Here is a 12,368-nt window from a genome sequence, read left to right as displayed (position 1 = left end):
CCACAAAAACAAACATATGCTGGAACACAAAAAAAAGCAGCACGAGCCAATCTTGGCATAAGAGGACACTTATACCCAGTACTGAGCATGACAATGTGGTCATTGCGCTAAGCAGCAGGCTATGCAGACGTATACTATAATTTACCAGGAATCACCCACAGGCAGCGCAAGCATGGACAGAGTCTTAGTGGTCATATGCTTAGGAGAGTTTTGCTTTGGAAGAAAGATTTAAAAATTAGCTGTATATCTTCATGCTTTGCTGCAAATGACACGTGAGCGCATAAGTGTGGTGGCGCTACGTCAGCACACGGCATTACAAAAAGTTATTCACATCTTTCGAGTTCGAGTGGTGAAGTAGCTTATATGTGCAGATGTCTTTTTCTGTGAATTCTGTAAATATGGCTTCAAGCTGGAGGCTGTGTTAGCAGAACAACTGTGACATGTGTTCCACTTGAGTCTAGCGACTTCATTATGTGAACATCTCAAAACAAGCTTAGAAATAAATTTTAGACTAAATTTTCCAGTTTGCTTGCTTAACACAAACTCTATTGACAAACTGAGTTATCACATTTTGCAAGAATGTAGGGAAATCTAGTTAATGTGTTTTTATCTAAGTTAGGGGAAAGCTGGCTTTGGAAGTCGGCAGCACTGAGAATGTGGAACATCATGCTGACCATGCTCGTGTTGCGATAACCTTCACTCACTGCCCTTACTCCACAGCATCACAGTTCTTGCTAGTTCTTCAGTACGAAGAGCACATGCCCATAAGGTAGGGAATTCTTGTCCTGATCAAGTCAAGCTTTGACAATTTTTGTTTTGTATAAACTTATCAACACAGGCAACATTTTCTTTTGATCCCTCAGTTTCTTGATTATTTGCAGCTTCCATTACATGATGTACAAAGTCCTGGCACTTTTGAATACAAAAGCTCAGCATTTAATGTGGCTTCCAAGATTGATGGACGTCTGATGCGGATGTCCGAGGATATGCACCACACACATTACACACTATGCACGAGGTATCACTGCATCTTTTTTGCTTTGGGCAAGCTCAGTGGAATTGTGAACTGCATCTTGGAACCGTTATTGGTGCATTCAAATGAAGATGCCTCCAAAGAATAAAGCTATTCCGCTGCTCGTGTACAGATTGCTTGTGTTGGCTTGTAATGGATACTTTTAGACTTTCAGCAGCAGAGTCTAAATTACCTTCAGTTGTAGGAGAACAAAATCTTTATTTTGTCTGTTGTTTGGTAAATGATTTAGTTCTGTTGAGTTCTAAATAGCCTTCCTTATGTCCCAAGTTGTTTTCTTTGAATTGTAGGTTTACCCCCTAAAAGTGCTTACAAAAGGACAAAAATGCACTTACTGGTTAAATAATATGTTCCCTAAGGCTATACTATACAAGTATCTCGGTAAAAATGGTAATCAAAGCATGCTCAGAAAGCTTACATAAGAGAAATTGTACTGTCCCAGCTATGCAGTATGACCCGAGAGCTAGCCCTTAAGTCTTATCACAGCACAAAGAGCAGAAAATGAGATGCAAATTAGGTTTTAGCACGACTACTAATGTAGCCAGAATGAACACTCTGGGCTTAGAACTCCTTAAAATACCCTGGAATAGAGAAAAATTAGCTGCAGAATCCAAAAACCAATTTTCATAAAATCCATCGCATAGAAAAAAGTGAGTGGTCCAACAAAAGCAATGTTCTGACTTAGCTGTCAAATTTAATTAAAGATTGACGAAAATTGTGAGCTTTCAAAATATTGAGGTATTGCTCTTGCAACTCACTAGCTCACTAATAAGAATTAATTCTTTATAAAGAGCAACAACACTTTCAATTGCAGAGGCTCCATGAATGCAGTTTCTGCGAAACTGACATATGACTAATGACTCGAGAAGATTGCAATTGAAAATTTGAACTTCGTTCTACCTGGAACATTGAAACAGGTTTAGTTCATACACCTTAAATATCTGCTCCAACCATGATCATTTTCCAGCAATCTATCACATGTGTTTGTTGCACTTCTATCAACAGCTCAAGCAACATCACAAAACATCAAAGATTTTATGTATGGCCGCCATGTTGTATGGCCACAATGCAACTCTCACATAGTTGCAATGTTCCCTGCCCACATTTGTGCTCGCTACTGATACAAAATAGCAAGGCTTTATTGCTGCAATACGAAAAATAAAGATGACAAAACATGCACACTTCAAGGCACCAACAACGGCTGACTGAGAGACCTAGATACAATAACACAAAAAACATCTTTAAAATCCTGCTAAGATCAAGCCGGTTAAGACTTGTTTCAAGCATTTCAAATGCAAGCTTCAGGCTCAGTACATACAATCTTAGTCACCTACCTCAAGGTACACAATTTAATGCAATTCGCACTCTTTCGACAACCACAGCATATTAAAAAAAAAGAAAGCTGGGCATAATAAGGACAAACTTCTTGTGTCTGAGAACATGTTGGTTTCTATGGCTTCAGAATTAACATCCCAGGTTGAAATATTGTGCCTACATAATTAATGTAAGTTGCGCCTTTGAAATCTATTGTACTTTAGATGTTCTGTAGACGTCACACGTATAAGGATAGCCGATATTGAATGCACTATGCAAAGTAATGCTAAATGGTGTATACCGATACAAGGTCAGCTAAACCGTATTTGTCTCATTTTGTGCTAGTTGTACTTAGTGAACACTAGAAAAGGCTGCGATATATAGCACAATGGTTCAATAGTGTGCGCAACACAGTACGCTTTATTGAATCTCCATGATAACGCCCCTAACTTTATCACATCACTACCCCAAACAAGTTTTGCACAGGTTCAGATGCATTAACAAGGAGGAATGGTTCAACTGTTTTGATAACTCCTTTCAGGCTCAATTAAAAATGAACACTTTTGTCTGAAACCGAGTCCACAACCCATCATTCGAGAGAAAAATGCAGCTCTGCTTCCTGCAACAAGATGTGCTTACGATGCAAGAAAAAATTGAGGTATGCAATAATTATCACAGTTTCATGAAAGGACAGGCAGGGACTATTAGTCAAACAACCTCATCATAAGTGGAAACTAGATCTTCTAAATACCAGTATTTCAACATTCACTACAGAAAACTATCACTTAGATGAATGTAATCGAAATTCAGCTGTACTTTAATACTGTTGTGAAAGTTCTAAATTACCAGGTGAATAAGGTTCTCTTTCGTTGTGTCTAGATAAAAAGCCTCCTCAAAGCCAAAATAGGGCTCGTTTGCAGATTTTAAATGAGCAGCTACACTTTGAACTTTTAATTAAGAAACATGGTAGTATGTCTCAGAAGGAAGGTAAAAAGAGATCGTAAGAAAAAAAAGTGCTCAAAGCAACAGGCCCCCAAGCCAGGATGTAAAATGAGCCAACAGCAACACAGTGATCTAGTTGCAACAGCATTGGCTGGAAATAGGGCTGCTGTATGGGAAGGCAAGCAAACACATGACTGAGCACACAGTCTATTCTAAGAGCTGCCAAAACTTTGCAGCAGGAACTTCTGCGCCTGCGGATGCATTGAGACCTGCGATGACGTCGACTGGTACAACACAGGGTGTGCTTTGTGGAGGGGGTAGGGCATCAGCAAGAAGCATCACATCAAGACACTTTTCTATCACAGAGACCCAAGCGACAGAGATGAGAAAAACTGGGGAGCAGTGGGAGGGTCGGCCCTACAGGCTTCAGCTGGGATGGGCTGCTGTGAGGGTTGTTTCTCAATGACAAACACTTGGGGAGCAAGAGCTGAGTTTACCCGGGACAGGGATCCCCGAAAGGAGGCGCTGTTGCGTTCGGGCAAGTGAAAGTCGCTCTCGTCCAGGCACAGGTCTGTGTCTGAGTCGTCGTCTCGGGGTCGAATGTCCTCCTAAGGAGGAGTGAAGGGGTGAGGGATGAAAGCGCCTCAACATAAGCTGGCAATGCTCGCCAAGCACACAAAGGCTCAATGCAGCTAATGACGAAAGGTCAAAGGGAAAGCAGTGGGAGTGGGATAAGACTGCAACTTTGCAATATTGCAACACTCTCTTGAGCACCACATATCCTGGCATAAGGTGGCATAATGTGTTGAGCTATATTGTGTTGAATGCATGAATATCTATGCCATGAGTGTGGCACTGCTGGGAAAACTGATGGAGATGCAAGGTGTATGTGCGTGGAAATAATGAATAGGCCAAATATTCGATTGGTTAATTGACTGAGTTGTGTAGATGCCCTGAAGGAATGCCATGGCTATGAGAGACACTGCAGTGGGAGGCTCTGGATTAATTCTGACTACCTTAATTTTTTTTATTGTGCACCCAATCTAAGCAATCTAAGCACACAAGCATGTTGCATTTCCCCCCCGTTAAAGAGTTGTGCCATAGTTTGGAATTAAACCAACAAGCAAATGAGCACCAAAGCTACCAAACCACAACAACAGGTTAAAAAAAGGCTTTACTATAATCACGTTTTGAATTGGACGACTAAAACACAAGCTGTATATACCCCCTTATGTGCTGGCCATGTTTTACACTAGCAATGTTACTGACAAGTCTAAAATTTCATATTCAGCTTAACACAGAAAATGAAATTTGTGAACAATCAATATAAAGATGGAGAACCAATATAACTCCTTGATATGGAGCTACAGACGCAGCCTCAAGATGAGATTATGGCCGAATTTCCTGGTCCTCAAGTTCAAAGTGCTCTTGTTCATTTCCCGATTGATAAGATTCTTCCATAACCGCCATGGTGAGCAAAATGCACTGATGTTTCGTTTCATGTCCACAGTGTTTTCATGCTCAGGTGCACTGACTGGTAATGTCAGAGGGTAGGCACATCCTGCAATAGTGAAGTGGCTATTCTCTTCAGTGATTTAATGCTTTACAAGTAGGATGAATGAATTAAAGAGCAATAAGTGCTTGTTAAATGGTGGTTGAGCTGACTGTAGATGAATTACCTTGAATAATTAGGCCCAATTGTTGAATCTAAATGCAGAAACTGGACTTGTACTCAACCAGCTCCCTACATTAAATAACTGTGGGAAGAAAATGAAAAAAAAAAAAAAATTGGAAGTTGTTGGCTAACTTTAGTGTATTAGATTTAGCTAAGCCTAACTAAGCCTCCAGTGCATGGAGGAAGGAAAAAACTGAGGAGAGGTCCCAACGTCACTCTTGAAGCCTCCGTGACACCGAAAGTTGGCTTTACTCTGCCATCTTTTAAATGGTAGATTCTTTGTTTACATTTCTTACCTCCGACAAACAACGACGAGCATACCTGCCAGGCTGCACAAACGCGTATGCGCCATAGCGATCCGATGAACTAATCTAATCGCGATAGTACTGAAAGAAGTTCATAGTGAACTCTGCAAATTAGACTATGAGGCTGGTCCCCGCTACTTTTGCCTGCTTTTGTTAAAACAAATCTGCATATCCTCATTGTACTGCAAGAATACACAGGCAATGACTGGCAGCATACTTTACACATCACAGACATCAACTTATAGTAGCTCATCTACAGTTTACGAGCAAAAATATGTATGCTGGGCATGGCTTGAGGTATTGCTTTGGTTTAGTAAACAAGTTTCGGATGTGACAAGTCACAACGCACCGACGAGGAAGTCAGCAGAATAGAACATGTTTAGATACCCGACCGCGGCTTACGGTGCATTCTTCTCGCGGTAAGCTAACCTTCATGAAAAAGTTCTGTGGTAGTTGCTGCGCAGTGCTGAACAGCTCATATATATGCATGCGGCTAGCACGTTGACTGGGCCCTCTACATGTGACCATCAGCCATTTGATGGGCGCACAGGTGCACATTCGTCTGTCAAGCCTTGTTCACTCACGCACCACGACCGCCAAGCTTCCCTTCCCTGCGCCCCTTGAGTGCACAGATAAGACGTGTGTGGTAAGCAGGGTTCATCCCTTAATTACTCACAGCAGCCACTCCTTTCTCAGCCTTTCGCATGGCTATTTTGTGCGACACAAATGCATCGTCCGCTACCAAAAGCAGGAACACTGCACAACTTTAACTGACATGCAGGGCATTTATCATACAGATTCTGAAGCATAGTGGTTTCAGTCTGATGGCCCGTTAGGATGAATCCACTGAAGACAGCACAAATACTCTCCGACCAACCTTCGTCCGCGCCATGGTACTTGTGTATGGCGATGTGTGTGTGCTTGTTTCACACTTTTTACTCCTTCCGGTACTGACTGGCCACAACAGCCAGGAGAGCATGGCCTAGCTAACATGATGGCACGAAACATGGAGACTAATGCAAACCTGCACACATGACGCTTTTGCCATGGTATGAGACTAAAGGAGTAGAAGACATAAGTACACATCTTCGTAACAATACTGCCATTGCGCCAAACAACATGGCCCTTACAGGGGAAAATGCCACGCGACTTCCTACAAACTTTTAGCACACAGACTGGGTAGGGCCTCCCCTCAGTTTTTTCCATCCTCCATGCCCTAGTGTCAAATAGCTTGTTGCATAATGGAGAACAAATAAGAATCAGCTAGAAATTAATTGGTTTACAAATATAAGTTATGCTTTGTCTTTGAACTTTATTGTCAGCATTGGCGGTATATTCCCAAACTATGTAAGCTTGTGCTGCCTAATAGGAAACAATCACTCATGGAAATGGCTCTTCTTTTAAGCGTACTATATACAAGCTGTGCAACAGCAACATGCCATCTCTCTTGCACTTGAGTGCACTGCTGCACTTACAGCATGCCTGTAGGTAGAGTATACATATTATGCCAAAACTTAGCTCAAGCACTGAAGAATGCAAATTATGTGCCATCACCTAATCTTGGAAGCAGGAAAGATGATAGAGAAATGGCAATAAACTGAATGAAATTACCACTGCACAATATGTTTAGGGAAAATACACTGCAAAATACCGTAGTTGACAGTTCTGTCTCAATAGGCCTCTACATGTGAAACACAACACGAGTGCTCAGATATGTTGTGGTTCACGGGGCATCGCAATATAAGAAGAGCAATGTGGCAAAACCACCTCAAAATGCATCAGTTTAGCTTGTACATACCACGATGCAAAAATTCCCAGTGCAAACATACCTGTGCATACTGCGTGCCAAATCAGTCACTCTACTATCAGTCGCTCTATACCCATGGAATTAAGAGAGGCAACTTCAGAAAACAGGCAAACTACACTGAAAAACACTGAAATTTTAATATTGTTGCACTTTGGGCAATTTTACCTAATGAACTGTGATCAGTGGTTATGTAAGCAGTATTGTAAAATAAGGTGACAAAATTTTGAATTCTCCGTTTTTTTAAGTGCTGCTTTCATGGCTTCATCCACAACTACATGCATGTGATTTTCGAGCGATGGTGACAAGCAACCTGTTTGGCTGTCGCGGAGAGCACTCTGCCAACGTCGCTTGTCAGGTCGCTGGCTTCTGGCCAGCCAGAAAATTTCGCTTGTAGCGACAAGTAGCAATATGGCAGCACCCATCACTCACTTCCATCTGAATTTGCTCTTGCTGCTTGCACTCCAATGTGACAGAAAGAAATACAGTGGAACCTTTTTGATACAATTCTGAATAATACTTTTTTTTTTCTTTTCCCGGCTAGTGTGCCACAGGAGCAATGTATTTTCATATAGTTATTGCACTTGCGTTTTAACCTGAAACTGAATACGACTGCAGAAATGGGCTTTTACTAGTGTTTCTAGAACACGTAGCTCTGTATTCCAGTGTACTAGCCTAAATAACATTCCAACAGCTAAAATAACAATGTGTTAAAGGGCCACTAAAGCCACATACTAAGTCGACATGGACTGTTTAAATACCTTTCCAGAAACTTCGCAACGCTTGTTTCGTGCCAAGAAAAGACTTAGTTTTCAAGAAAATTGTACCTGAAGGGTCTGAATACTTTTTTCAAAATTTAAATCTACCGCCACCCAACCGGGGGAGTGGTGATGCCGCATGCGCCATCAACGCCCTTTGCTGCCGTCCATGCTGCTGTTGGTGAGTAAAACGGCACCCGACAGATGGCGGCATTGAGCCAAGACAGAGCGGCGGATTCACCGCTGCAGCTGCTTTTTGGTCAAGTGGAGTACTGTTCGGGCTTCCCGCGACATCATGTGGAAGTTCAATTCTCTGCTACTTGTAGTTTTAGCGAGTTTCACAAGCCAGCAAAACCAGCGCAGCACTATGCGATCAGGAAAGCACTCAAACGTGAAAGCGTGGGCGGCACAGAGTCGAGTGAAAACGAAACCTTTCGACCACCCGCATCATTGTCAACGATAATTTCAATGAGTTCTTTTTTCTAAACATCAAATGGAACTGAACAAGTAGCATTTTGTTTCATCTTATAATACGAGGATGTTTTTTGTAACGAGTACTTGAGTACTAGTGTCAGAATTTGACTGAGGAGTGCTTTCGTCATCGGACAACTGCTTGAATGGCCCGGGGGAGTCTCTAATCATGTCGTGCATTTAGCTTGATTCCTCGTTTACTATAAGGCTTTGTTCGTGATAATATTGACGCCTTAGAGATTCTCGGGCACTAATTTATCACTTTAGCTTGACTTAGTATTTTTCTTTAGTGTCCCTTTCAGCCACACTGGAGAAAAAATGCATGCTTTGCATAACGCGTTATGCAGAGCAGTATCACTAGGCACCACACAGACATTTGCTATTGAGTTTGTCACCGTGTACACCTGTTTTCATACTTTTTGGAGCTTGCTTTGTATAATACAATTTTCAGATGATGCATTTCATATTGCGGTTCCCGTGAAGATTGTATCAATGAGATTACACAGTAAATGGTAAAAGCAGCCTTTGCTTAGTCTCACCTCCCGCTTAGTACAAAAGATCTGCAATTTCTGGGTTAGTTTTTCTTTTCTTTTTTTTTTTTATTAGAACAGATGTTTCAAGTCAAGAGTATGACGGAAGCTTGTCTGGTCGTGATGATGCGTACTTAAAAGGAAGAGGTGTGGACACCGACCAAAATGGTTTAAAATAGTTATATACATTTTGCCTCTTTCATTGTGAACAAGGCTCCCGTGGGGGAGCCGAAACGTCAATAACTATTTTAAACCATTTTGGTCGGTGTCCTGACCTCTTCCTTTTAAGTAAGAACAGATGTACGTTTCGAAGCTGTAGGCCTAAGACGACAAGGAAAGCCACCCAAATGTTTTGATTCCTACCTACCAGATGGTGCCACAGAACCTAGCACTGGCGACGTGGAACATTTTTTTACTCGCAATGATGGCATATTCAAATAGGTATACAGTACTAGTACACTCTGGTTAAAATGTCTGCGCTGCGGTACATTTGAAATCTTTAATGGGTGCACGATTGCATTTGACTCGGTAACAATGAAAATTTGTCGCTACTTATTTTCACAAAGTTGTGTCCGTGTGGTTGCACCACATTTTGACATGACACACTACAGGGTCTTCCTGTCATGTCACATGTTGCTGTCGCTTAAAAATTGCATGCCTGTGGCTGCCTCTTAGAAGTTTCATGACAGTGCAAGAAGTTACCTTTCCCATATCAGCAGAAGACTGACAACAGAGTTACGTGGCAGCAGCACCATTGCTAAGAAACAGCATGCTGCCTTCTTCACACCAATCAATATCGCACGAATCTTCAAACAAGTCACGCCCTTCACACCAATCACACCAATCAATCCTTTACACCAATTAACCTACACCAATCAATATCGCACGAATCTTCAAACAAGTCACGCCCTTCACACCAATCACACCAATCAATCCTTTACACCAATTAACCTATGTGGCTTAGCACATGAAATTTCAGTTTGTGAACTTAAACTGAATTAAACAATAGACAGCCAAACATCCTACAACTGCAGCACCAATTATGGCTTCGTGGAAGATGGCAATACAGAATGAAAGCAAGGATGAACAGAGAAGATACAGAACAGCAGTACTGATTAGCGATCTGGTAACTTTCATAATACCATGCTATTACTACACTGTCACAACAAACACTGCCATTTGCTAGCCAGTTCAGTCATTGTGTGCCTTCTCTGCCTGTACCCATTCCAGCCATATGAGGCTGTGCTTCGTAGCCAAGAGGCATGTAACTATAAGAAATGATCACATATTTCCTGAACTCCATGGCAGGCACCACCAAGAATGGACAAACTGCAACACATTAAATATTAAACATCACTGTTCTGCCTTTAATTTATTTAATGAATGTAATGAAAGAGAGATCCCAAGCATGACTAGAAGACATGCAAACAATGCATGTTTTTTTTTTTCACAATGATAGCGACTTCCTTACAAGCAAATATATACCTTTATACATTTCAGATCCCTCAAATTGTGCTCTGGAGGTGTATGCAAGTTATCAAAACAAGGAACTTTCTGGGTGTTAAACTGACAGAGTTGTACAACCACCTTTCCAACCCCGTTGCAGCACTAACATCTAAAGGAAGTGATGAATATCAAAGAGCTTTAAACCTTTTAAAGACAACCATCTTTCCGTGCAACATGATTTTTCTAAGGGCATGAGTGGTCGCCAAGGCAGCATGGCACTTAGCACGAAAGTGAAACTTGATGCATTGTGCAGCTTACTTCACTAAGTTCACTAAACTCTATTGTTGAAGCACAAGCCACACCCTCATGGCAGTATAACTATGCTTCATTGTAGCGAATCTTTTTTTTTTTAAGCTTTGGATGAAATTTTTCCTGATACACAACACCACTAGTGACTGCTCAGAGGAAAATCGTGCAAAGCAGAAATAGACAAGCATTCAAGCAAATCTTTAAGGCTTAACAGTAAGTCATATACAACATAAAAATGAGCAGAACGAAAATAAAATGTTGGCAATGAAGCGGTTACAAGGGCAAATGCACTAGTCTCAGATATGCTGATGTACCTTTACATGCATGTGCATTTAACAAGCAAGCAGCAGACAAGTGCAGATTAGGCAGCATCTTTTCCAATTGAAGCAAAGAGAAAGCAGAACAGTTAACAAGCAAACACCCTAAAAAAATATAGCAATGTCTAACAACAGCTCAGATATAGAGGTCCAGAAGAACAGGTGGCCTATCATCCCATGTTCACAGAACAAGACAAATCACACGGGAGTGTCTCCAACAATATACAACTGTGGCATGGCTACATAAACAAATTCTGACAACAGAATCAGGAAAACAGTATTTCCTTCATAACAACATAAATTGCTGATTTTCAGTTCTGGTGTGCTGTCCACCGTTGATATGCTGATATGCTACAGGCATTATGCTTTAAAAAATTCCTAGATAAGCCCAGATAAAGGCATTGTGCAAAATTTCTACTCAAGTAAGACCAACGTAGCCACCACACCTATTAAAAACATGTACATGCCAGTAACTGTAAATGCCAGAGGAACTATTACAAGGCCCAAACTTAATTACTGGGATTATTTCAGTCATGTCCATAGTGACTAAACATTAACTCATGTATCTTTACAACAATACTAACAGTGATTGAAATGCTGATACAAAACATTTCTGTAAGTTACCAGTACAGTAAAGCCATTACCACAATGCCAGTGGTTGTTTGGCCCGCCTTCTTAAGCCTTTCTCCAAACACTGATTGTTTTCAAAACAACCATAAGCCTTTAAACCTGAAACTTGCTTTACATACAGCACACAGAGCAAACATTATGCTGCAATACAGAGGTTATCACCATCACAGTGGCAGCCCATGTGAGCACCAAGAGCCCAAACAGAAAAAACACAGATAAGTAGCAAGGCACAGTTCTGAGAGGAGCTGTGCAAGGATTTCGTTCCAGTCGTGCCAGCAGTAACTGAGAACATTACTAACAGGGACAGCAAACACAACACTGAAAGGAGTAGATGACAAGGACAAGCGCGTGCTTGCTCTGTCCACTTCTTCTAGCATGCCTTTGCTGTTCCTTGCACAAACGTGCAGAAGTTCGCACTAGCATTGTGCTATAGATAAGGCACGTAGTGTGAAACGGTGATGCTGCGAGAACCTGCACAAATGCCACAATAGCAACTGGGCAATAGAGGTAAGTAGCAAGGCACAGTCACAGGGGCCATGCAAGGAGGCAGGCAGGCAGGAAGAGCAGCTTGCACCAGAGACGGCAGCAGGCAAAGGAGGAGGACAGCGAGGAATGCAGGAGAGAAAGACATCAGCAGTCACTGTGATGTGCGTGGTGGGAGGCCCGCAGGGACATTGACGAGTCAGTGGAAGGGTCAGGCGAATGGGTGCCGAGCTTGAGCGAGCCAGTCGGTGGCTCATCGCCACGCATGCCCTCGTCCTCCTCAAAGCCGCAAGTGGAGCTCGTGCCCCGCGGAGGACGGCGGTTGTTCATCTGCCAGAGAGTGGCGCAGGGGGC

At 42.0% G+C, this 12,368-nt stretch overlaps 1 protein-coding gene across 1 annotated transcript in view; it reads right to left on the bottom strand.

The window, feature by feature from the left end:
• Positions 1–2,148: 2,148 nt before the first annotated feature.
• The window catches only part of Nhe3 (Na[+]/H[+] hydrogen exchanger 3), a 50,798-nt gene continuing 40,578 nt past the window's right edge, over positions 2,149–12,368 (bottom strand). Inside the window, exon 16 of the mRNA XM_065447481.1 lies at positions 2,149–3,894. Within this exon, the coding sequence (XP_065303553.1) occupies positions 3,646–3,894 (249 nt within the window). The 3' untranslated portion in view covers positions 2,149–3,645. The remainder of the gene's footprint in view (positions 3,895–12,368) is intronic.

The sequence above is a fragment of the Dermacentor albipictus genome, chromosome 1 (genome assembly GCF_038994185.2).
Source record: "Dermacentor albipictus isolate Rhodes 1998 colony chromosome 1, USDA_Dalb.pri_finalv2, whole genome shotgun sequence".
NCBI lineage: Eukaryota > Metazoa > Arthropoda > Arachnida > Ixodida > Ixodidae > Dermacentor > Dermacentor albipictus.
Note: the sequence above shows the minus strand (reverse complement) of the source record. Positions and strands in the feature narration are given on the sequence as shown.